The 23,247-nt window shown below is 40.0% G+C and overlaps 2 protein-coding genes across 3 annotated transcripts; one reads left to right on the top strand and one right to left on the bottom strand.

Moving 5' to 3' along the window:
- The first annotated feature begins 53 nt into the window (after positions 1–53).
- On the top strand, positions 54–2,638 carry zgc:112271 (uncharacterized protein LOC553698 homolog). The gene is made up of 3 exons (XM_064328938.1): positions 54–286; positions 475–572; positions 2,265–2,638. Exons 1-3 carry the CDS (start codon positions 224–226, stop codon positions 2,362–2,364), a joined length of 261 nt encoding a protein of 86 aa, XP_064185008.1. The 5' UTR covers positions 54–223; the 3' UTR covers positions 2,365–2,638.
- Positions 2,639–10,908: 8,270 nt separating this feature from the next.
- LOC135251456 (protein c-ets-1-B-like) lies at positions 10,909–23,207 on the bottom strand. Of its 2 annotated transcripts, none has more exons than XM_064328920.1 (8): positions 19,680–23,207; positions 16,647–18,867; positions 15,893–16,096; positions 14,573–14,647; positions 13,982–14,167; positions 13,470–13,706; positions 11,904–12,022; positions 10,909–11,383 (listed from the first exon to the last, which is right to left on the bottom strand). In XM_064328920.1, exons 2-8 carry the CDS (start codon positions 16,849–16,851, stop codon positions 11,165–11,167), a joined length of 1,245 nt encoding a protein of 414 aa, XP_064184990.1. In that variant the 5' UTR covers positions 16,852–18,867; positions 19,680–23,207; the 3' UTR covers positions 10,909–11,164. The 2 variants fall into 2 exon arrangements, with proteins under 2 accessions (XP_064184990.1, XP_064184989.1); XM_064328919.1 differs by having other exon boundaries at positions 11,290–11,503.
- Positions 23,208–23,247: the final 40 nt, after the last annotated feature.

The raw sequence follows: 23,247 nt of genomic DNA, 5'->3' as shown, positions 1-23,247 counted from the left end.
AAACGTGGGGTTGTACTCTTGTGTAGGATTTGAGTTACAATTGGCCAATACATTTAATTTTGTTGGTGGACCTGCCTCTATACGAGGAGCAGGTTGAGCATTTTTAGCGGAAAATACATTAGCTACGGCAGGTTTCAGTGATTTATGGTTTCATATCTGTGAAACAAAATAACTAAACGTGGCGAAAGCATCTGGCAGTAGCTTGTGCTTTATTTAACACATCATGGAAATAACAATTGATCACATTCGCAATAAACTGACAACGGAAATTGGAGCCGTACATGTGGTATGTAGCTAGCTAGCTTGCAAATTTTACTGAACGGCTGCTCATTTGCTTATAGCTATCGTAAAAATCAGTTTTTGGTTAGCTATTCTGCTGACTGGTTGTTTATGCGTCAGTTTCTATTGTTTTAATACTTGTATGCTACATGGAATTTAAATGACTTAAAATGACTTAATTTGTGTTGGTGGCAGGAAGTGGAAGATACATCTCCCAACAGATGTGCGGCTAGTTTCAAGGTGCTAGTGGTGTCACCACAGTTTGAAGGCAAACCACTGCTACACAGACACAGGTATTTTCTGACGGGGACGCAGAATAAATTGGGGAAGCCACGGGTGTTAAGAAGTGTGGTCTGGGAGAGTGCATGGCTGTCAAACTCAATTCCCGGGGTACCACACTATAGAATTCTCACTATCCACACGTTGTTGTACTTGGTCGTTTATAATGCCTGTCCATTGCAGTCACTCGGTCGATTCAGTTTATTTCTTTATTCTTGTTCTTTCTGGAACAATCTTCCGACATCATTAACTTCGTTCAGGTCACGTTGATGCGTTAACGTCACTTGCCTAGAGGCTAGATTGGAAATCTGCGCCCATACAAACTTCCACAAATTGGTGCTGTTGGCATGGTCATTAGTGCAGAATCACAATTTCCCCCTCATGGCCATTTTTTTTGGAGCAATTTCCGTTTTCTATACAATAACAAATCCTTAGTTTTTACCATTGGTTTCATAGCATTTTATCGGTGAGTCAGTTGGTCAAAAAGAATGGTGTGTTATACAGCGACTGAACATTTTTAGTAGCCTACAAAATAAGACTAGATACAATCAAAAAATTTGCAGTTGTGATGCAGTGCCCTCTGGAGGATTAATGTTATTAAAGACTGCTTCTACTTTAAACCCACTGCCTTCATTTTGCTTACTGTTGCTGACTCTTCAGTTGGGATGATTAGCTAGTACACCTGGCAGAAATGTTAGGATACTGCATTCCTTATTTCAAGGGGATGTATCCTTTAAGTTGAACCACAAATTATACCATGACAAAAATATTTTCAAAGATGAAAAAAAAAGACTTGAATAGAAGTTGTAATTTATGATGTTCATTAAGAACCTGTGCTCCATTAATTTTTATATTGCACTTATACTTGTGCATTTTGACAATATCCAATTAATTTGCACTGTGGGTATAGTAACTATTCTACAATTTTTAAAGGTAACTATAAGATTTTATTAAGATTATTTGATCCTGTAAACGAGATGACATTAATTGCAACTGATGTTTAGAGTAATGTTTTACTTGAACCCTTTGACATAAGGCCGACATAACACTATCATACACATGACATAACTTTCACAAGATGGCATAACACTTGATGTCAGTTTGTCAAATATCATCAAGTAAGATCTGTCATAACATTTACTGATGAAAGTATGACAGTGTTATGTAATTTGACATAAATTGACATCATCTATTATTCCATCTTGTGAGACAGCTGTTATGTCATGTGTATGACAGTGTTGTCAGCCTTATGTTGAAGGGTTCTAGTAGTGTTACCATATTTTCTATGTATTTATGTCATGTTCTGTCTTCTTTAAGCCATTTCTGGTAATTCCTGTGGCACCTATTCATGGGAGGGGTTTAAAAACTGAAACATTTGACACCACTAAATTTTCTTCTTTTTTTTTAACCAAAAAGCTAGTGCATTTCAAACGATGGCTCTAGTGAAGCATTTCTTGAATGAAAGTCTTAGGTACTGTGTTAAACTCTAGTTTAATATTTTTGAAGAGAAGTTCAAACTGATATAAAGATCAGTTTAAACATAAAAGGTGCTAATAAAACAAGTTAGAGCAAACCCCTGCACTTACAGTTCTCCTTGAATTGTGGCGGACACATCTGGCTCTAGTGCCTGCACTGTGCAATAGCCTAAATGAAGGGAGAGGGTTTTTGACCTCGGAGACTCACTGGTCCCAATGTCTCTTTCTCAGGATGGTGAACTCCTGCTTGGCGAAGGAGCTGGAGGTGATTCATGCCTTTGAGCAGAAGACGCTTACACCAGAGCAGTGGGAGAAACTGAAAGCACAGTGACCTCTCGTATACGCATGCACCCGCACGAACAGTGTTTTCCTTCATTTTCATGGGTTGAAGTGAGGGAAAGGAGGGTGTTCTGGAATTCACAAGGCTTCCTGAACACATCTGCATCCTGAAACTATTAATCAGATTTATGCAGTTAGCCAATGTTCTGACTGACAGATCAAGTGTATCATAGTGTTGGAAATTTTATTTGCTATTTCATTTTTTATTTTTGCGCCTGTGATTCATAAAGCAAAAACTGGCTCTAATAAAATCAAATAGAACTCCTTGCAATTGTTGGTCTTTACTGACGTTAAATGAACATGCCAAATCAAACAGATACCATTATATGGATTAATTCAATAACCTGTTGTACCACCTCAATGACTTATGGAGCACCAAGACCATGAACGAACTTTAGTTTCGCTTTGACCGCATAATTTTACTTTCAGTTTTGACGTAATTCTTTTACAAGAAACTGTTCGGAGGCTTACAGTTTTCAAGAGATGAAAGGTGCTATACTAGCTCTAATCGCAAAATGAAGCCACTAAAAAGCGGCGGTGAACAATATCGTAGGAGATCGAGAAGACTGCGCGGACAGAAAGCGAGTGCAAAAGAAATGGGTAAGTGGATAAAAAGATAAAACAAAACCGAGGTACTATTGAATATTGCGTTGGTTCGGTACTATATCCACCTTTACTGGAGACGACATAGGCTGTCCCATTAAATCAAACCGAAAGCAATTATGTCGTTAAACGTCTGCTTATTTTTATTTGTGAAAAAGAGAAATATTAGTCCAAGTGGTTGCTGAAACCCCTGAGGTGTTTGGATAACCATCTTAAAGGTAACGCAAGAGAAGAGGTCAGCCTCTCGCATTAATTATAATGATCAGAGTTCAGTAAATCTCTGAGCATAAATGTACAGTGATTGTATTCTTTGAAAACAGAACCTCACGTGTTAAAATAAAAAATAAATCATTAAAGAAGAAAATGGGGTTGGAATGTCTGATAAAGAGAACCCGTCACTTTCACTTTCCACAGCATTATTTTGATGGATTATGATGGAAAATAATGCAGTTCGTTAACTGTATGGTCAAACTGGTTGTTTTTATGGTAATTCATATGATTAACTAAACTTTAAGGGGGGAGATGGTGGATTCATTGTACAATTGCAAGCAAAAAGTTTCATTTTCTGTTTTTAAGAAAATCTAGTTGTCAGAGTAATTTTTTGCAACTACCAAACAATCCACTTGAGGGCGATAAAACATTACAACATATTATTTAAATAGTCTTCAGTGAGTCCTCCTACAATAGTGGTCACATAGCTTAGTGGTGCACAATTGTAGGTTCACAGGCTACATTTCTCTTTAGGATAGCTTGGCTGTAGTTTAGCTACTTTCAGTGTTAAGTAATTGGTAGTATGTGCAACTATGCTTTCAGAGTGATGAAAAGCATGAAAAGAGTACAACCCTGCCAAAAATGGGCTGTCCCTTTTGGCACCCCTTGACATTCCAGCATAGACAGACATTAGCTGCCTAATAGTTTATGTGTGTTTTGCCACCACGTTGCATGCCATTGTTCAAAGGATAGCACTACTTTAAAGTCAAACAAGAACTCAGCATGAAGTGGCATACTGTATGTCATTAATTATTTTGGAATTTTCAAAAATGTTATGGACACCTACTGTATGTGCCCATTCCCTCTATTATCTCCTCTCCCTGTTTGATCAGCTCTTTCTCACCTGTCCAATCATCCCGTCTTTTCCAACTCTGTTTTCTCGCCATTCATCCCTTCATTGTGAAGTTATGTAATCATTTATCGCCCCCCTTTACCACTTGTTCCCTCTTCACAGACAACAGCATCCAGCCAGGCAACAGCATCCAGCCAGCCCCCTGTGGACACCAAGTCAGCCCTTCTGATGTCAACAGCATGGTGAACACCTGCTTGGGCAAGGTCAGATAGCACACTCCTAATATTAACCTGCAATAGTTACTGAATCAGAATACAGACAATCCTATGACAATACCTATCCTGGTAATAGTCTAGCAGAACACATTATGCCTCATATATATTTGTTCAGGGTGACTTCACTGTACAGTATGAGTATTTCACTGGTAGTCTTGTCTGCGCTCTTTCTACACATCCAAATGTTTCAAACTTTAAGTTGTAAGTGGATTTTAAGTGATACACGTCTTTGCATTTCTGTTATTTTCTTTGGTTGTGATAGAAAATCTGTTAGCTTTTATAACCAATGTAATATTTTTATTATTGTACATATTCAATAATACATTATTCTGCCCTATATGAGATTGGAACTAGAATCATTTTAATATTTTTTGGCCTTTATCTTAAACTAATGTATGGTATGTAGTGTGAGTTGTGTTTTAATTTGACCTCTAAGTTGCAGTAACGGCCTGATTTAATAAGACTTTTAGCACATGTAAAACCAATAACACGACCAATGATTGGTCATAATATTTGTTTTGCACCAATCATTGATTGTGTTATTTGTTTTAAGTGTGCTGAAAGGTTTTGCACACGCTAAAGGTCTTAGTAAATCAAGTGCTTTTGGCCATACTCGTCCTGTGTGAGATCACATGGATGATAAATGATTGATGGGATGTGTTTTTTGTAAAATGTTTGTCTTCAAAAAATTTTGTAAGGTTTGTCCCTGATTTTTTGTTTTGTCCTAACTTGGAATACCCAATCATGTCTGTAGGCCCATCCACAGGCTGCAATATCATCCCATCAGTTTGTAGAGTTCAGCCTAGCACCCACATCTTGAAATGTATTTGTCAGCCACTGCTTCCCTTCACTCAAAAAATACTATTTCTGTGGCTGCTGGGTGGCTCACCCTGCTAACACACTGTTCTCGACTGTGGATAGGTAGTTTGGTTTTGAATCTGGACCATGCCAATCAGAAATGGCTCTAGCATTCCTAATGCCCTAGGCGAGATTGCCAACTGTGGGCAAGTGGTAGGAGATGATTGTAGACTGGGGGGGGATAAAGATTGCGGACTGGGGTGGCTGCCAACTATGCAATGCATGGGGCTTTGTTATTTTTCTCGTTTTCCCTGCTGTTTGGCACTGTAGGCAACTGCAATCGTTACCTATGCCTATAAACAGCCTTGATACCAAGAACTGAGGTTAGCAGCCCTACAGGATGGTGTATAACTGAATTGGTGCATAATTAAGGTCTCAGCTGGCATGACATTCACACCTCATACCAGCAACCTCATCTGGTCTACTGGGTGCCCAAAGTGTACATACAGTTTTCCTCTGAAACAAGTGTAGAAATTTGTATTTATACCTTTATGACATTGATAAATATGTAAAGCAACCTCTTGCTGTGATCATTTATACTGGCCTATTTTTTAATCACTCATGAAATGTATTCTGATCTGGGAAAATGCTATTTCTTTCCTTTTAAATTCTATGGTTTGTATGACACACAGCATTAGATGTTGGAATTTGATCTCTTGTAAAAATTATTTGATAACTTACTCTAGGATGCGTTGCAAAAAAGAAGCATCCAGATATTCATAAATAGACACGGAACTTAAAACGAAAACTATGACATATTTTGTGCAATTATACCTAGCCCTCAAATGCAAGACACTAAGAAATAAACATTTGTTATAATCCTCCTTGAATTTGTTCCCCCTTTCTCTGTTCACCTACAGAAATCTCTGGAATTTAGCTGCCCAATCTGTGGGGAGGTTTGGGAATGGAAACAGGTACAAGAGCTCATGCAGCTGTCCCCTGAGCAGAAGGCACTTCAGCAGAACAGGGTTGACGAAATTGTGGAAGGCCATCCAGACATGTACAAGAAGGTGGGTTTATGTGCTCATCCAGGAATAATGGACCCAACACAGAACATCATGGTGTAGCAACAGTATGTGTCATTTTAATAGGCTAGTTGGCGAAGTTTTTTTAAGTTACATATTTGTATATAGGCTATACGGGTTAAGATGTACATACAATTTAACAGCGCTTCCATGCACTTCGTAGGAAGTAGAAGCAATTGTTGCAGTCCCTAATACAGGAGACTGAATGTTTTGCATTATAAGTAAGAACTGCTGTTTCTCCCTGTGACATGGAACGGCTAGAACATTACAAAGGCTGTGGTGCTCCGGCACCAGAGTGGGTGGGCCGCCTGTAAATCCTGTTTATACTGTCCTGTGCTATATCAGTTCACACCATTCAGAATATTCTCCACTTCTACCCTGTGCCTGTGCCCCCTCCCGTGCAGTGTCCTTCCTGCTGCTGTGTCCTGAAGCGGCCCCTGGGCAGCACCGACCAGCCCTGTCAGTTTGTCCAGTGCTCCCAGTGTGCCCCGCCTCAACACTTCTGCTGGTCCTGCCTTGCCCCTTGGCTCTTCTCGCACGAGGCCAGCGCTGGGCACTGCAGCAACAAGTCCTGTGGGGTGGTAGCCATGCTGCTCAACTGTGACATGGTGCTCAACAGCAGTAGTAAGGTCTTTGGCTGCCCCCTCTTCCGTGCCTGTCCGAAGTGCCACTCACTGATCATGCACACAATAGGATGCAAGTATGTCAGATGCAGCTATTGTAAATGTTGTTTTTGCTTCATCTGTCTGGAGAGAAAAAAAACATGTGTGCTGACTGTGGATACGTACCATTCTTTAATCTGTGCAAAAAAGAGAGCAGGCAGGCAGAGGTTTGTAACTTAACTGTACTAAGGATCTGGATTTCCCTAGGAAAATGTGCCCTATTTTTTATTTTTAATCATTTAGCTACCCTTTTCTTTTTTCCCCTCTTCAGAATTTTGTGCTCTGTGACCTTTGCAAGAACCATAGCAGCGGAAGCATGTGCACTCTTTTGATAAATTTGCCTGTAAGCCAGAGGCAGTTTTACACCTGTACTCCCACACAGTACTAAAGGTGAATTTCTGCTAAGGAGAGGCATATCTCTGCCACAGCTGGTGCCCTGCCTGTCCCTGGCATGCAGTTGGGTGGATCTAGTCCACATGGAAGTCTAACTGACTTAATCCCTACCAACCCCTGGCAAGATGAGACCACTTGTGTTCTGCCTGTGCAGTCATAGTAGGTTCATAGCCAAAGGTGAAACTTGGGACAATAGGTGTAAGCCTGGCCTCAAAGCCAAAGAAAGTTGGAAGTCTATGGCAAAAGTAGAAGGCTTTAGCATCTTCACTTGTAATTCAACGGATGATATGCTACTGGTGATCAGTGAAGGTATGGAAGTGGCTGGGTGTTGTCACATAGTTTTCCCCTATGTGAACATCCAAAAAAGTGTTGGAAAGGTATTGAAGCAGCCCTGAAATTATTTTCAACAGAAAGGCTATGTTTTTGTGTGTTGGACAGGTAGACTGAAATGAGAGAAAATGATGGAGGAGATGGATGAGGTAACTGACCGGAGGAGAAATTCAGTCAGATGTAGGCTGATGGTGGGAGTAAATGGGGGGCACAGCACTGATGGAAACTGCTAGAGTGCTACTGAGTGGTACTAATGAAGATAGCTTTTGGCCAGGTTTGATTCATCTCAGCGGGGGCCTGATGGAAGGTTAATACAGAGAGAGAGAGGGAGAGAGGGAGAGAGCCCGTCTGCACAGGAAAGACGTGGGCGAGACCCTTGCCAATACTGAGTATGAGGATTACTTCCAGCACTTGACCACTATTAGGATCATTCCACCATGCAGAAAAAGTGTGTGTGTGTGTGTGTGTGTGTGTGTGTGTGAAAGAGAGAGAGAGAAAGAAAGGGATGAAGGGATAGAGAGAGATATGGTTAGATAGATGGTCATGACATATTTGTTTCACTGATTCCACTTTCGAAGAAGAGAGCTTCAGTCGTGAATGTGGGACACCAATGGTGTTTTAAATCTCACCACCGAGTGCAATTATCAAATCAATCCAATCCAAATATACACCACAGAAAGCCTTGTTTCAGTCTGGTTATTTTTAAAACTATTGGTTATTTGACGTATAATAGATGTGGTTGAACTAAGAAATTTGATTTATTTTGAAAATACATACTTATAAATTGCACTGCCTTTTGCAAATATATCATGGCAGCTCGTCTTCATTCACTGTGGTAATTCACAACTTTTATGTATTTCTAAGATGGTAGTCTCCTGGGCTGAATTCTATGCCGATAACCATTTAAGAGCCATTTTTGTCCTTTTAAAAAATATTTACCCCAAAAAAGACATAGAACAAGAAAAAATATACATGTGAAATTGTATTCCATGTCCATCAGTCCAGTTTTTGGGGCAATGAGTCTGTAATGAAACATGAGTAAATTGATGCACTGCAACTGATCTCTGTATTAGGATTAGCAGGTTAAATCTGTGTAATGTATTGTAGCATAATGTATTTAGAATTCACTAATATTGTACCTGTGTTATATCCTCCTGAGACCCAACAAAAAAGGTTTACATTTTTGACAAAATACAAGTGTTTTAAATGACAAAAACATGTTGCAGTGAAAATATGTTTGTTAAATATTATTTAATTTTATTGAATGTCCCTTGTTGTGTAGTTTTCGGAGTAGCAGAATATATGGATTTTGAGATTAAGACCAGAGACTCATGTCCCCTAGAGGGGACAAAAACAAATTACCAAATTACCATAGAAGGATATGCTATGGGAGCTTATGGGAGAAGAATGAACTTGAATATTGTTTTGTTAAAGGTTATACTTGGAGGAACCAAGGGAGAAAAAAAACCCAGTCTTTTTTTTCTGGCTATTTTTAAAAGAAGGGCAGGTTTTGAGAATCAAAGCATTACATAAATTGAAAGTGTGCTTTTTATGAATGTAGTCTTCCAGTGGAGTGGAGGCTTCAGGTACATTTGTCTGCAGTGGAACGCATTGGGGGGTCTTGATGGTTGAAAGAACAGCAGCAAGCATACCAATTCATCCATGAAAGGGTTGTATCCAGTAACACACTTTATATTCTTTTTTATATTTACAAGTTTTTTCTGTAAACTATTTTATTTAGCATAGTGTCTGTTTTCAGTGGGGCCACAATAGCTTGAACTGCAACTGGTTTCAGTAAATGCCTGTAAATAAATTGTTGATAACTGGATTTCTCAACTCATTGGTGCTTATTACTCTTCAACCGTCAACATTCTAAGGGATGGGTTGTGTTGTCAGGGTGATGTTAATTAGGATAGTGATTGTTGGTATAATCCATTTCAGCATGCATTCATTTCCAGCTCACTCTCCAAGGGATTTAAGCCCCCAGTACACATAAAATGGTATTTCTTTTGGCCTTGATTGCATTGTGTAAGCTGCGTAAAAAATTGGATTGTGAGCAGGAGACCGCCTGTCAATTAGGTTCCATTAACACTGTTTCCACCTGCTGTTCTACCAAGCCATACCGCTCTCTCTGTTTCAGCATCACACCCACTCATGTAGTGGTGGTAACTCAATCTCACACGCACACACGCACACGCGCACACGCACACACAGACACACACACCTATGTTTGCTTTTCTGTTTGATTAATTGAAGCATAACTAATTTGGTAACCAGATAAAAACACATCAGTGCATAATATGAAACATTTAAGACTCCAAACCAGTTTGGTCTAATAAAATGGTATTGATGGCAGTTGTAAAAAGTAAACAGGTTATTGTCTCAAATTCCAGTTGTATAACACTGATAGCAAGTAGGTCATATGCTAGGCAAGGCAGCTGTCATGCTCAGAGTGTCTGAGAGCAGCATGCCACGTCCCAGTATTAACTTTTCAAGTAAAGTGATCAGACTGTAGGACATCATCAGTAGCACAGAAGCAGCAGAGAACCTGAAGTGCCCAAAGCCTCAGCCCAAATAATATGGAAACCTAAAGATTCTGGCCTGTTACAACCTTTATCAGTCACAGGACCCCTAAGGAATTGGTAGTCATGCATTTGTGATACACAATTTAGTAAAATACCGACTACAATAGCATCAGATAAGTAACTGTGCTACACCTTTTGCCGTGTGTAATCATTTCCAGGGTTAAAAAGAGGCAGGTGACCAAATATTTTTGGATTCTAAGCCATTGGTTAGAGGCTGGATTTCTTTGAGTGTGGTTGGTATGAATCTATTGGTTTGGATTTCTCTGCAGGAATATGAAACCACTCTTCTGCATTAAGACAACAAAGTCAATAAACTCAAACGTAGTTGATGGAAATGGAAAATACTGCCTCAAGCATCCTTCCAGAGTATCCCATATATACTAACTTATAAATGCAGCTTAGGTATTGTTGCTTGTGAATCAGAAAGTTCAATTGTCCTGATCACTCAAGTTCCCACCATTTGCTGCAAAAATGTGACGTACTTCTAGCCATGCAAGCCATAATAACAGGCAACCCGGCCTGTGCATTGCTATTATGCATTACTCAATTGCTTAATTAACAGACGAGCAAAAACTGTGAGGTATTCTGCTTTGCATACACAGCAATTGTCCCTCATTTCCAAATGTGTTCCCTTGATTGTATGTTCACATTGAAATCTATAGAAAATTTGTTCAATAAGTTCATGACAAAGGAACATTGTGAAGCAACAAAATATATCTTGGACAAAAAGACGTGCAAAAAATAAAAATCAACCATTTTTATTAGCAAAAATGAGTGTGTGAATCATGGAGTCTCCATGGTTGTGTCCACTGTGGATTGTTACACACAGTAACAACTTTACAGTAATGTTGTGAGAACATGTTAGCTGGATTTAGGGATCCAGATTAGACTGGAGACGACCAGCTGACCACTGGAGGCATTGGGGCGTTGCTTGTGGATGCTGAATGTTGATGTTAAAGTAGCACGATGGTCCTCCTTCTGGAAACCCTTCTGTAGCTTCATTCCTCACCGTCTTTGGGCAAGATGTCAAGCACAGTGTGCAGCTCCCTAGGGTCACATCCCAGTAGGCCTTGTAGGTTGCAGACAAAGCGGTAGACGTAGCGCTTGCCAGCGGTCTTGTGGATGATGTTCTTGTCATAGTAGTAGCGGAGGCCGCGGCTCAGCTTCTCATAGTTCATGTTGGGCTTGTTCTTCCGACGGCCCCACAGTCGTGCAACCTGAGCATTAGGAAGACGGGACAGGAGGAAATGCAAGTGTGCAAACAGCCCAAGTCACGGAGAGAGAAAGTAAGAGACAGAAAGAGAAACAGGCGCAGTGAGGGAAAGGGGCTTGTGCAGCTGTGGATAAGAGCAACAGAAGGAAATAAAAGAAAAGGGGGAAAATAGAGGAGAGGAAAAAACATAAAGAGGGGGTGGGAGTGGAGGAAAGGCACACAGTGAACTTTTTGTTTAAGAATGACGCTGTCGTTCTGGTATATTATGTATTACCACAGATCAAATATTTGTTGCTGAATATTGATTTAATGAGATTACTTTTCCATCATTACACCTACACAGACCAAATCTTTTAAAAGACTGGGATATGCGGCTCAAGTAATACACAGACAATGATGAATGGCTCAGCCATGTATTAACATCTTCCCCTGATTGTACTTGTCAAGCTGTTTCTCACATAAGAAACTCTGATCCTTTTACCCACACGGGCTCAAACTCCACCTCATCATTATACTCCTCTTACCTCATTAGGGTCTGTCAGTTTGAATTCCCAACCATCCCCAGTCCAGCTGATGAATGACTGACAGCTGCGATCAGAGAGAAGCTCCAATAGGAACTGCCATAGCTGGATGGGCCCACTTCCTATTAAAATAAATGACCAGACAAATGATGATAGTGGCCATATCTAATGCATAAGCCCAAAATTACAGATCTGCTTGTTAATCAGTCAATACTATCAAACACTATCACAGATATCAATATACATAGAAAAGTCCCCCCTTCCCATTTCAGGGCACCATAATATTTGGGACAAATTAATTCACATTCGCATTTCTGATTAGTCAGGTGTGTGCAATTGCTTCCAAAGTGCCAATATAATAGAGCTTTTAGTATCTAATCTTGATTATAGGCTTTTGATTGCCTTTGAAGTTGCCTTTGGCATTTGTCAACCTGAAGACCAGAGTTGTGCCAATGAAAAGTCAAGGATGCCATTTTGAGACTGAGAAATAATAATTTTAAAAAACTGTCCGAGACGTAGGCCAAACCTTAGGTTTACCAAAATCACCTGTTGGAACTTCATTAAGATCAGAGTACTGGTGCGCTCATTAATTGGAGCCTGGGTGACCAAGGAAGACCTTTACAGTTGATGACCGAAGAATTCTCTCTGAAAATTCTAAACCCTCACAGACCTGTCTGACAGATCAGAAACACTCTTCAGGAGGCATGTGTCTGTGACTACTCTCCACAGAAGACTTTGTGAACTTTACACACAGAACTATGTCAGCCACACTGCAAGTTGCAAACCACTAATCAGCCACAAAAACAGGAAGTCCAGCTTAAAGTTTCCTAAGAGACATACCTAAAAGAGCCCACAGAGTTCTGCAAAAAGGTCTCATGGACAGATGAGACAAAGATTCACTTATAACAGAGTAATGACAAGATCAAAATGTGGAGGCCAAAATGGAACTGCCGAAGATCAAAAGCAACCCCCCTTATCTGAGGAACATGGTGGTGGAGGTGTTATGATTTGGACATGTATGGCTGCCACAGGTTCATTTGTCTTCACTGATGATGTAACTGTGTAAATAGCAGCAGCAGAATGAATTCTGAAGTGTACAAAAGCATATTATCTAATTACCCAATCTGAATCTAAATGAACATGTGTTTCAAATACTGAAGAGAAAATGTAAGGTTACTAGGCCCCAAAACAAGCAGGAGCTGAAGATGGCTGCAGCACAGTCCTGGCAGAGCATCACCTGAGAAGATACTCAGCACCTAGTGATGTCTAGGGGTAACAGACTTCAAGCAGTCATTGCATGCATGCAAATAATGTAACACAGCACGATAAAACACGATTAATTTACATAATATTAACATGTCCCAAACATTATGGTGCCCTGAAATGGGGGGCTATGTATATAAATGCTGTAATTTCTACATGGTGTAACCAAAGTGTATGAAAATACCCTCATGTAAAAGCTGAGAATGTGCCCTTTAACCACATGCATATAAATATAACAGTTAGACATTTCCTTACGTAATTTGTCAAATACAGTCATAATAATTTTAGTCAACAAATGGTAATTACCAGTGTAGCTTGCAAGAATTGCTGCTGAGACCACTGCTCTAGCAGAGTCATTGAGATCCTCCTTCTCTCCAGCAAAATCTTTGAAATTCCCAACTGGGTGCAGTAGCGAAAATGTTTCATTGGACATGGACACATCCTTCACTTGCTGTTCCACTTCCTGCTGCTGACCAACCCAGGACAGTGAGGTGGTTATTTCTGTGATATTATAGCACAATGGCTCCATCTCAACCCCACAATCTACAAGGAAAAGACAGAAAGGTAAATATCACCGGGAGAACTAATAGGTATTGTAATCATACAGTCAGAGAGGGAGGAGAGATACCAAGTGAGCGAGGGAAAGAAAGAGACAGACAGACATAGAGAGAGAGAGAGAGATGAGCTGGTTATTTGTGAATATCCAGCTCATGACACATTAAAAGTGAAATTTCTGTCAATCCATGGAACGTTGTGAAATAAACATGATATTTTTCAAAAGAATGAAAGTTTTAAGGAAATAGAAGTTACATCCTTGCCTGTACTGAGGAGCTGAGTTTGAGGCCTAGCAGCTTCCTGCTTCTTTGCCAGCCCCTCTTGCTTTACCTGGTGTCCTGGGGTCATAGGGTCAAGGGAGAGTACCTGCAGGGGTTCGGGCAGGTAACCATCAGCTAGCTGAGGGTAACTGGGCTCTTCTTGGTACTGGGAATGCTCAGAAAGGTAATCTATGGAAAATACAGAGGCCAGTGTCACTATAAGGGAAGATCCCTGAGTGCCCCAGAAGTAATGAACGATTCACTTCCATAAATTACACATGGCAGTGAGGGGAAAGGAAATTACTGTGAAACACTTACAGTCGGTATTTTTTTTAAAATAAAAAAAAACTAATAGGAAGCTGAGCAATGAAATGCAAAAAATGCAGACCTATATAAGAGATACATCAATGGAAGGTCATACCATAAGTTATCAATGAATAATTCCATTATTTAGGCTAATGATCTGCACTGGTTTCATAAGCATTTGGATATACTGCATATACTTGTATATTCCAAATGAACTTGGCTAGAAGACTGACTGCAAGTCCACAGGACATCTATGTTAGGAGAGTGACAGGACTGTAAAGCTCTTACCTGAGCCTAGTTCTGCTTGACTATAGAGGGAAGATGTGCAGGAGAGAAGCGTGAAGCCGCAGTCCATTCGACACTCTGAAACACACACACGTTCTTATTTAACTGATTATTAAATTGTTATTTCTTTTAGACTGAAGAATTTCATTTGACTAATGCCGCATGGACGACATTAGTAGTTATGGTCCTTTGTCTTCAGATGTTAAATAGTAAATCTAAGTAGCTTTAAATACATTAGGCTTCAGACAAGTTGCATTTAGCATTTAGTGTGTTTGTATAAGACATTTACTTTCCTATACTCAGACTCAAAAGTTCCAAAAGATCAGCAACATGATTGGTTTGGGGTTTGACATTTCAAAAGTGTCAACCACAGGTCTGCGCGTTCTGGAAAAGTTGACCTGTGTCTGACTACCATTGCCAATAAATGACTGTCCACCATTTAAAAAAATTTTTTAATTTTTTTTTTTAAGTAGGTTATTCAGAGACTTTATATCTCCTGTGCCATAGTGCACTGGGTAGAAGCTTATCTATATTAACATGTTCTGCTTCCATAAAGCAGTTCAGATGCACAAATATATTGTTGTTTTTATGTTTGTGTACATACAGGAGCTGTAAATTGCATTCAACTAAGTAGGTAACTATTTTATAAAGTGCTTGTGAATATTTTTCAAGATCCATAATTTGTACTGGCACACATTTCTCAGCACAAAACATTTAACGGTCTAACTTGGTAGATTACTTTCGTAGATTTAGCATTAGATTTTTTTTTTGAATATGTTTAGAATATGTAGTCTTGCTGTAACAGTTAGTCATATGTTCAGTATACCCAAGCATGGGCAATTGAAACAGTGTTTGTTTAGAATATTAAAATGTCTTCATTTAGTCAAATTTGGCCTCTGGAGTGTTTTTGAAAATGTCTGAAATCTGAAACAGGCCATCCTCTGCTATTTCTTTGATATATATTTTTTTACTTCAAATTTTAAAAAACAAACATTTTATTGGTCCTATTGCTGCAACATCCTACAACATACAACATGCAAACGTGTCCCCTAAAATGTGCAGCCTTTTCAGCGATTTATTTAATTTAGCAGTTGAGCGGCTCATCTGCACTGCCATTGCACAGGTAGCCTGTGCTTTGTGCATGGTGCGGCAGGGATTGCTTGTGGACTAAAACCCTCCCTCCCTGGGTGACATTAGGGGCAATTACCACACTGAGGAACTGAGGAGATGGGGTTGCGCTAGCCGTAACAATCACTTATGAGAGGCTCACATTTCTTTGACTGTGGCTGAATGATAACTTTAAAGGTTTGTTTTCTCCCTCACCGTTGCGCATGGTTTCTAGGTGTTCCCACAGAATTTCCCCAGCGGTGCAGTCAGAGGTCAGGGCCAGGAACCCGTCTCTGTCCAGGGTACAAAGCTCACTCCCAGGAAGCCCCCGCAAATCTGGGCCCAAGTCGTGCAAACTGAACTCTGCCTGGCACCAGTCTAACCAGTGGCTTACCTCCCATTCTGACCATAGTTTAGGGTCTGAAAGAAAGAGAGAGAGGGAGAGAGAGGGAGGGGGGAGGGAGGGGGAGAGAGAGAGAGATAGATAGAGAGAGAGAGAGAGAGAGAGAGAGAGAAAGAGACAGACAGAGAGAGAGAACGAGAGATTAGTCAAATGAGTGAAGCCAAACGATCACAAAATTTCAAACAAATGACACCTTCCCAGTCCTCCAAATCAATGCTGTGAAGCAGAGCTTTTGTCTTAACACAAACTTTTCAACACATAGCTCATTCAATACTGTGACACTGAATGTAAGACCATATTCATCTTAGCAAACACAAACATTGCACATCAGAGCCAAGCAATACACAAAAGTGCAGTCATATTTCCATGGCACTTTGTACCATTGGTGGGTAAGGACCAACTTACCCAGGTATTACGTCATTTTCAGCCTTTCGGTGATGTTATAGCACACAACTTGAGACTAACCTGGTTAAATAAAGTTTAAAAAAAATAAAAAATAAATAAAATAAAAAACTTTTATTCTCACAATGTCCCAGGAATGACAATAGCAGCTCTGAGCTGTCCTACCTGGGGGGAAGCGTAGACGGATTCGTTCCTGTGTGAAGCCAGCGAAGGTGGCCCTCACAGCCTGGCTGAGAACATCCTTACTAGTGGGAGTGAGAGGGGGGACCACCAGGGGGTCAAGCTCTGAAACACAGAGCAGCACCATTACACAAAGGAGAGAGGAGACAGATGGATGCCTTGATGAATCATCTGCACTGACACTGTACATTGAAAGAACACTTATAGCAATATTTATAAAAGGTTGAGGGAAAGATATGAACTTAAAAACATGTACAGTAACAGATAGAGAAAGGAAAACAACACAAAAAGTATTGAGAAACAATTATTTGCAGTGATACAATTGATGCCATTTTTATTTATATTGTGATTATATCTTTTCATCACCCAATTTAAAATTCCCAATCCTAGTAGTAGTTCTGTTCATTTGGTGCAAATCCTGTCAATTTGATGAGTGACACCCAAAAGTCTATCATTTTAAAACTACTAACAGTTCTTAAAATTCAAACAAAACAATGACATTATTTTTACAATACATCAGTGTAAAAATAATTATGATCTTCTAAAGCATTCAGATTACATACTGTAATTCAATTCTTATGAACAAATATTACAAGTCCAGTGCATATATTGCAGATAATGCTCAATGAAAATAATCAAATATGTTTACAAACTGAAAATATGAAAACACAACGCACGAGACCTTTTCCATAAAACACAAATGGACCAGTACAAAATGAGCCAAGTCTACAGACAACACAGGAAGGAAGGCATTACACCAAATGGAAGATGGGAAGAGTGAGCGGGACGGTACCGTAAGCGCTCCAGTCCATCCTGCCGTTTGGAAAGCAAGTGGTGACGAGGGACTCAATGTGAAAAGACACAGAGGCAGGTGGGGACAGGGAGAGGGGCTTTAATATGACACGGCCAAGAAGGGAGGAGGTGACGGATGTGTGTCAATCACACATACAGGCACTAAGAGAGGGATGCAACTGGAGGGAACAGAATCCATGAACAATGAGGGAGACATGAGGAGCTGGGGACGGAGTGAGCGAGAGATTAACTGGCGAGAAGTGAGAGAGATGGGTTTTGGGGTTTAGCACCTAGCTGTTAGTGAGGTTGGAAAACAAATAGAGGCAGAATGGAAACATTACAGACACGAGAAACCACAGTCAAACCTCTAGCAGCAGTCTGTGTTCTGCAGGACGAATCCAAGGTTCATGCAGTCGCAGACGCTTAACCTCCCTCTACGTGACAAGAGCTGGCTTAGAGACTACTGGAGTTATGAATTGAATGTGAAGATTGATCGCAAATTAGGTTAACGATGAAGCAATCTGCTGAATAAACACATAAGGAAACATTACCCAAGCGCAAAGAGTTCCTATAAACTTGAGAAAAACATTCAAAGAAAAATCTTCAGAGCCTTGAATAAAATTTTTTGCTATTTACAGTTAGTCTTACAATATACACTTAATGTGTTCAGTTTGTGGTATAATCTTATATGTTTGCGTGTGTGATGGGATGCAGAACAGTATGTGAATAGACCCATGCTTTTATTGTAGAAAACAACTATTCATCAGCTTGCTTGAATCTGAACTATAGTGAGCATGATAGCTAAAGCTAACATAAGCATCACCAAGGCCTTTTTTTAAACATACTCTAGCAACCAAATCATCAGATGGTAAAGCATTTTGCTTAATTAAAGTTTTGTTCAGTCTGTGTAGAATTGAGGAGCAGCACAAAATTACCAAATATATATACATAGCATCATTGTTTCTTGTGATTTAAATTGTCAGGAAGATGTGCACACTGCCTTGTGATGTAAATTCATTTTATACAAATAAATATAGAAAGCGTTAACTTCTTTGCTGTAGAGGGAGCATCTGGCTTGGGGCTGGGGCGGGGGCCCCATTACTAGACATTAGAGTAAGGTTCCTGTGTGTGGATTTGTGCACAGGGGCATTCTTAAAACAGATATGTGGGGGATTATATCAGCCAGTGTTGTGTGAGCAGAAATTTGAGCGTGTGCAAATGTGTGTTAGAGAGAGAGAGCTCCACTTAATTTGCATCTGCACAGGGGGGTTGACGCTGCTTTCTAATCCCCCACTGGTCCAGAACTTCACCACAGCAGGATTCTCAGGTGGTGACTTCGGACCTGTGCTTGGATGCCGTGGGTCTTTGGCATTCTTAAAATCACCTCTCACATCCTGGTGGAAGCTACAAGATTCTGAAACAGTATGCAATCTTGTCATTCAAATTCTAATGACTTTTACTTTGAAAATGTCAGTGCAATTAATGAATTTCAATATTGAAGGGTGCCTTTAAATATTTTTTTCCACTAATTCTATTAATGAGGTCAACAGGATGTGTAATGGGAAGTGGTGGGTAGCTCAAGTACACCGCAGTTTTATTTTTTGGTGGGGGTGGGAGTGGGTTGAAGTGTTTCTACTTAAACCTGTTCAGAGCAAAGGTAGTCTCAGGTAACAAGACGCGCCTTGACCCTAGAACAAGACTCAACATTGTGGATGAGCATTACCGGTGGTAAGTGGCCTCAGTTTATTTATTTGATTTTTATTTTTAGCTGCTCCAATATAAGCACACGTTTGATTGCTAGAAACAATATTGATTCAAAACCTTATTAAGATGTATTGTATACCATTTTAAAATTGCATATTCTCATATAGGCATCCATATCCAATAACATTCATGTTTATTGGAACTGTCATTGCTACTTATATACTGCCTATGTAATTCATTCTTTTTCATAAATGCATCGTAAAAGTACTGGCACTGCAACCAGTACCAGTTGATATTGCAACAATGAAAACCCACAGACGATAATTATTATTTAACCAGTGAAAAATGTTGAAGGAATGTTGAATCATAGTAAAGCATAGTAAAAATGTGTTCATTAGATACATTGACTCATTGTCTAGAAGAAAACGACAACAAAAATATATGAATGAAAAAGATGCATTTCAGCTGATACGCATAAACCCCACTAACATATTGTGAATGAACACAAGCAGGATCACTGACCAGGATGAAAGCAATCAGGATGATAGCGATGAGGACGGCCCTCGTGCTCTCCTGCCTGTTCCTGGCTGGCCGCAGCGCTACTTCAATAGGGAGCCAGTCTGCCCCACGCCCCTGTGTGGTCCTGCGGACGGACCTGGCCCGGGGAGTGCAGCCTCCTGAGGGGAGATTGGGAAGCGGCGGAGGGTGGGAGTGGGAGCCTGCCGGAGCCCCAGGCTCCATCGCCGTGACTCAGGGCTGCACGCTGACGGTGTGGACAGAAGAGGGAGGGCACCAGACCTTCCCCAGTGGGACTCAAGTCCACCTCAAGGGGTGGGAATGGATCTCGCAGACCCTCGCATTCCACTGCAGCTGTGAGAAGGAAGGTGTCCAGGGCCTGGTGAGAAGCCCAATAAAACTGCATATTTTTATTTGTGTGTAAAAACTGCCAAACCTTATACGTGTGTCCTGTCCTCTTACCAAACAGGGTGACCAGTGGGAAACATTTAAGGAACAACACATAGATCCGACGGTGGATCGTGGCAACAATGCATATTGCAATAAAAAGATGGTCCGGGTGAATGTTTGGAATGGAAAATGCAAGCTGAAAAACACCTTAATTCACGCCACAAAAGAAAACGTGATTCAGGTGTGTAGGACCAGAAGGATTGGTAAAACCAAGTATCATTTTAGCACACAACCATTCAACCTGACTGAGTGCAAACAGGACAACACGATGAAACCTTGCAAGTACATAGCCAAGAATGTCACAAAAAGAATCGTAATTGTCTGCCAGGATGGAAAACCTATCCACTTTAATGGCACCAGGAATGAATCCATTTAAAAGTATGATTGAAAGGGTTCATTTCCTGAAAATACCAGAAATCAGGTATCCTTTTCAGGTTATCTTATATCTCCGTGTTGCACAAAAACCTCTTAGCTGTTTTTAGTATTGCTGAGTTTTTTTGTATTGCTGGCATTTTTAGATGATGCAGATGTCCCCAAATGTACTTGAGTGACACACAAATGATAATCTTGTCCATGGTATAAAATGAGAGCACTTGTTTTGAGATGTTAAATGTAAATGTGTCTTTGGCTTTGCTGCAGCTTGTTGCTATGATGTGTAATTCCAGCAAGTGAACATTTATAACAATAAATAAAATATATATATATTTTTTTATATTGTTCACTTACATTTCACCAGGTACTGGATATGTAAGCAATCAAATAAAGTGAGACGCGGGTGATACTAACACACCAAATGATTGTTTTCTGTTACCCATTCCATCAAACTCAATGAATAAAATCATTTGTAGAGAAACAAAGTGAAATGGAACTGGGTCCCTTTCCGGTCCTGCGACAGGCGCTGACATTGAGCGCTGCCTCAACCACCACACGACTGAGACCACACTAAGGACAAACCACCTCTCTCACCACACGAATGAGATCAAGCTGAAGATGAAAAAGAATCCATTAATAGTCACACTTCTTTCTTCAAAGTAAAGCGTATATGCATATATGAACATTAGAGGTGTAATGGTACATGTATTCGTACATAACCTTTCACTACAGGACAAAAAAATTCGTTTTGTTTTGACACTGTTCAACTTTTTAACGTGCAGATAAATGCCAAACTGTGAGTTCTCCTGATGACTTAATGTCCCATTAGTACACGTCCCCTGCCAGTTAGCCAGTTTACATTTTCAAAATAGATGAAAAGCTATTTTATATTTTGCATTTAATTTATTTCCTGCTGTATCATATCACATAGCCTGTAAGTGAAATCCTGCACAAAAATGTCTCTCAAAGTATTTAACTACAATGCTTTGGTCATTTTGACCTTCATCGTGCATCTAACAAACAATGGGATAACTTGTAAATAGCAAGTTCTCTCCCATTGTTGTTTGTACTGCTGTACTGAAAATGTACCAAACCATGAGGCCAAAACTGAGGTACGTACCAAACCTTTTTGTGTACCGTTACACTCCTATATGTTGAGGAGGATATATAGTTCACCTCAACATAGGTGAATATATTTAGGTGAATATTTTTCTTGATTGGGCTCTGCACTCCACAATTTTAGAATTCACATGTGGTTGAAGTGCAGATTATCAGCTTTTATTAAAGGGTATTTCATACATTTTGGTTTCTAGACATAGAATTTACAGCAGTATTTTTACACATAGCCACCCGACATTTTAGGGTACCACAATGTTTGGGACAAATGGCTTCACAGGTGTTTGTGATTAGTCAGGTGTGTTCAATTTCTTCCTTCAAGCAGGTATAGGACAACTTTCAGTATCTAGTCTTGATTCTAGGATTCTGATTGCCTTCGGGGGCTGTTATTGGCATTTGTCAAAATTAGGCCCACAGTTGTGCCAATGAAAGTCAAGGAAGCCAGTGAAATAAGAAATCAGAAATATAGGCCAAACCACCATAGGCTTATCAAAAGCAACTGTTTGGAACATCATTAAGAATAAAGAAAGCACTGGTGAGCTCACTAATCACAAAGGGCCTGGTAGGCCATGGAAGACCTCTGTGATTGACGACCAGCAATTGAAACCCTAATGAAGGAAAACCCCCAAACACCTGTCCGACAAATCAGGAACACTCACCAGGAGGCAGACATGGATGTGTCAGTGACTGTTGTCCACAGAAGATGTCACAAACAGAACTACAGAGGCTACACTGCAAGATGCAAATCAGCATACTCTGCATCTGGTGATGTCTACGGGTCACAGAATTCAAACAGTCATTGCATGCAAAGGATATGCAATAGTACTAAACATGACTACTTTCATTTACATATGCCCCAAACATTATGGTGTCCTGAAATGGGGGAGGCTATGTATACAAAGTGTTGTAATTTCTACATGGAGACACCAAAACGCATTAAAAATTTATATAAATAAATAAAAAAAGATGAGAACCTGCACTTTAATCTCATGTGAATTGTTAGATTACAAATCTAGGAAAAGAGAATGCTAACACATTGCAACAAAATGCATCGGTCTGACCCATAAAGGCACATTTAACCAACTGATAATTTGACAATTGGCCTCATGATAATGCAATTACTTCCAATTAACTTGTCTCCTATCAGCAATTGCTACACTATTATTCAATCTGTGTAAATTGCTTAATGTCTACTTTGACGATGACTGTCTTCCAGCTTATGGCGGCACACCCAATTGACTCCTTTAAGTGCTTGTGACTGCTGCAGTTCTCGGCACTGATGAAGGTCTGACAGAGACCAAAGCATTTGTTCTTTTGTCATTATATTTTGAGTTTTCATTTGGCACTTTAGCACTTTTTCTCACAGTATGTTTAATAAATCAGTATGTTTATGAGTCAGATGCATTGTTTTTTTTTGCAGTTTGTGGTTAGCATTCTATTATTTCTTATACTGTTCAACTCTACACACTGGCAGTACAACTCAGTTCAGCGTGTTGGATGAGCACAACAACACTTTCTTGTTTTTAGATTAAAAATCTAAGATTATGGAGTGCACAGTCAACTCAAGAAAAAATGTCTTTGCCCCAAGCATTCTGTAGCTCATGGTATTAGCCAAACTACTGTATGATGCTATGTA

This window comes from Anguilla rostrata, chromosome 3 (genome assembly GCF_018555375.3).
Source record: "Anguilla rostrata isolate EN2019 chromosome 3, ASM1855537v3, whole genome shotgun sequence".
Lineage (NCBI taxonomy): Eukaryota > Metazoa > Chordata > Actinopteri > Anguilliformes > Anguillidae > Anguilla > Anguilla rostrata.
Note: the sequence above shows the minus strand (reverse complement) of the source record. Positions and strands in the feature narration are given on the sequence as shown.

Bases quoted from the DNA above. Each gene is read 5' to 3' on its own strand.
- zgc:112271 (XM_064328938.1), top strand. From the start codon at position 224: ATGGAAATAACAATTGATCACATTCGCAATAAACTGACAACGGAAATT. The intron at 287-474 runs GTATGTAGCTAG...TGTTGGTGGCAG, and splicing joins AAATTGGAGCCGTACATGTG to GAAGTGGAAGATACATCTCC. The intron at 573-2,264 runs GTATTTTCTGAC...TCTCTTTCTCAG, and splicing joins CCACTGCTACACAGACACAG to GATGGTGAACTCCTGCTTGG.
- LOC135251456 (XM_064328920.1), bottom strand. From the start codon at position 16,851: ATGTACAGTGTCAGTGCAGATGATTCATCAAGGCATCCATCTGTCTCC. The intron at 16,097-16,646 runs GTAGGACAGCTC...TCTTTCTTTCAG, and splicing joins CCGTCTACGCTTCCCCCCAG to ACCCTAAACTATGGTCAGAA. The intron at 13,707-13,981 runs GCAAGGATGTAA...TTTTCCTTGTAG, and splicing joins AACTCAGCTCCTCAGTACAG to ATTGTGGGGTTGAGATGGAG.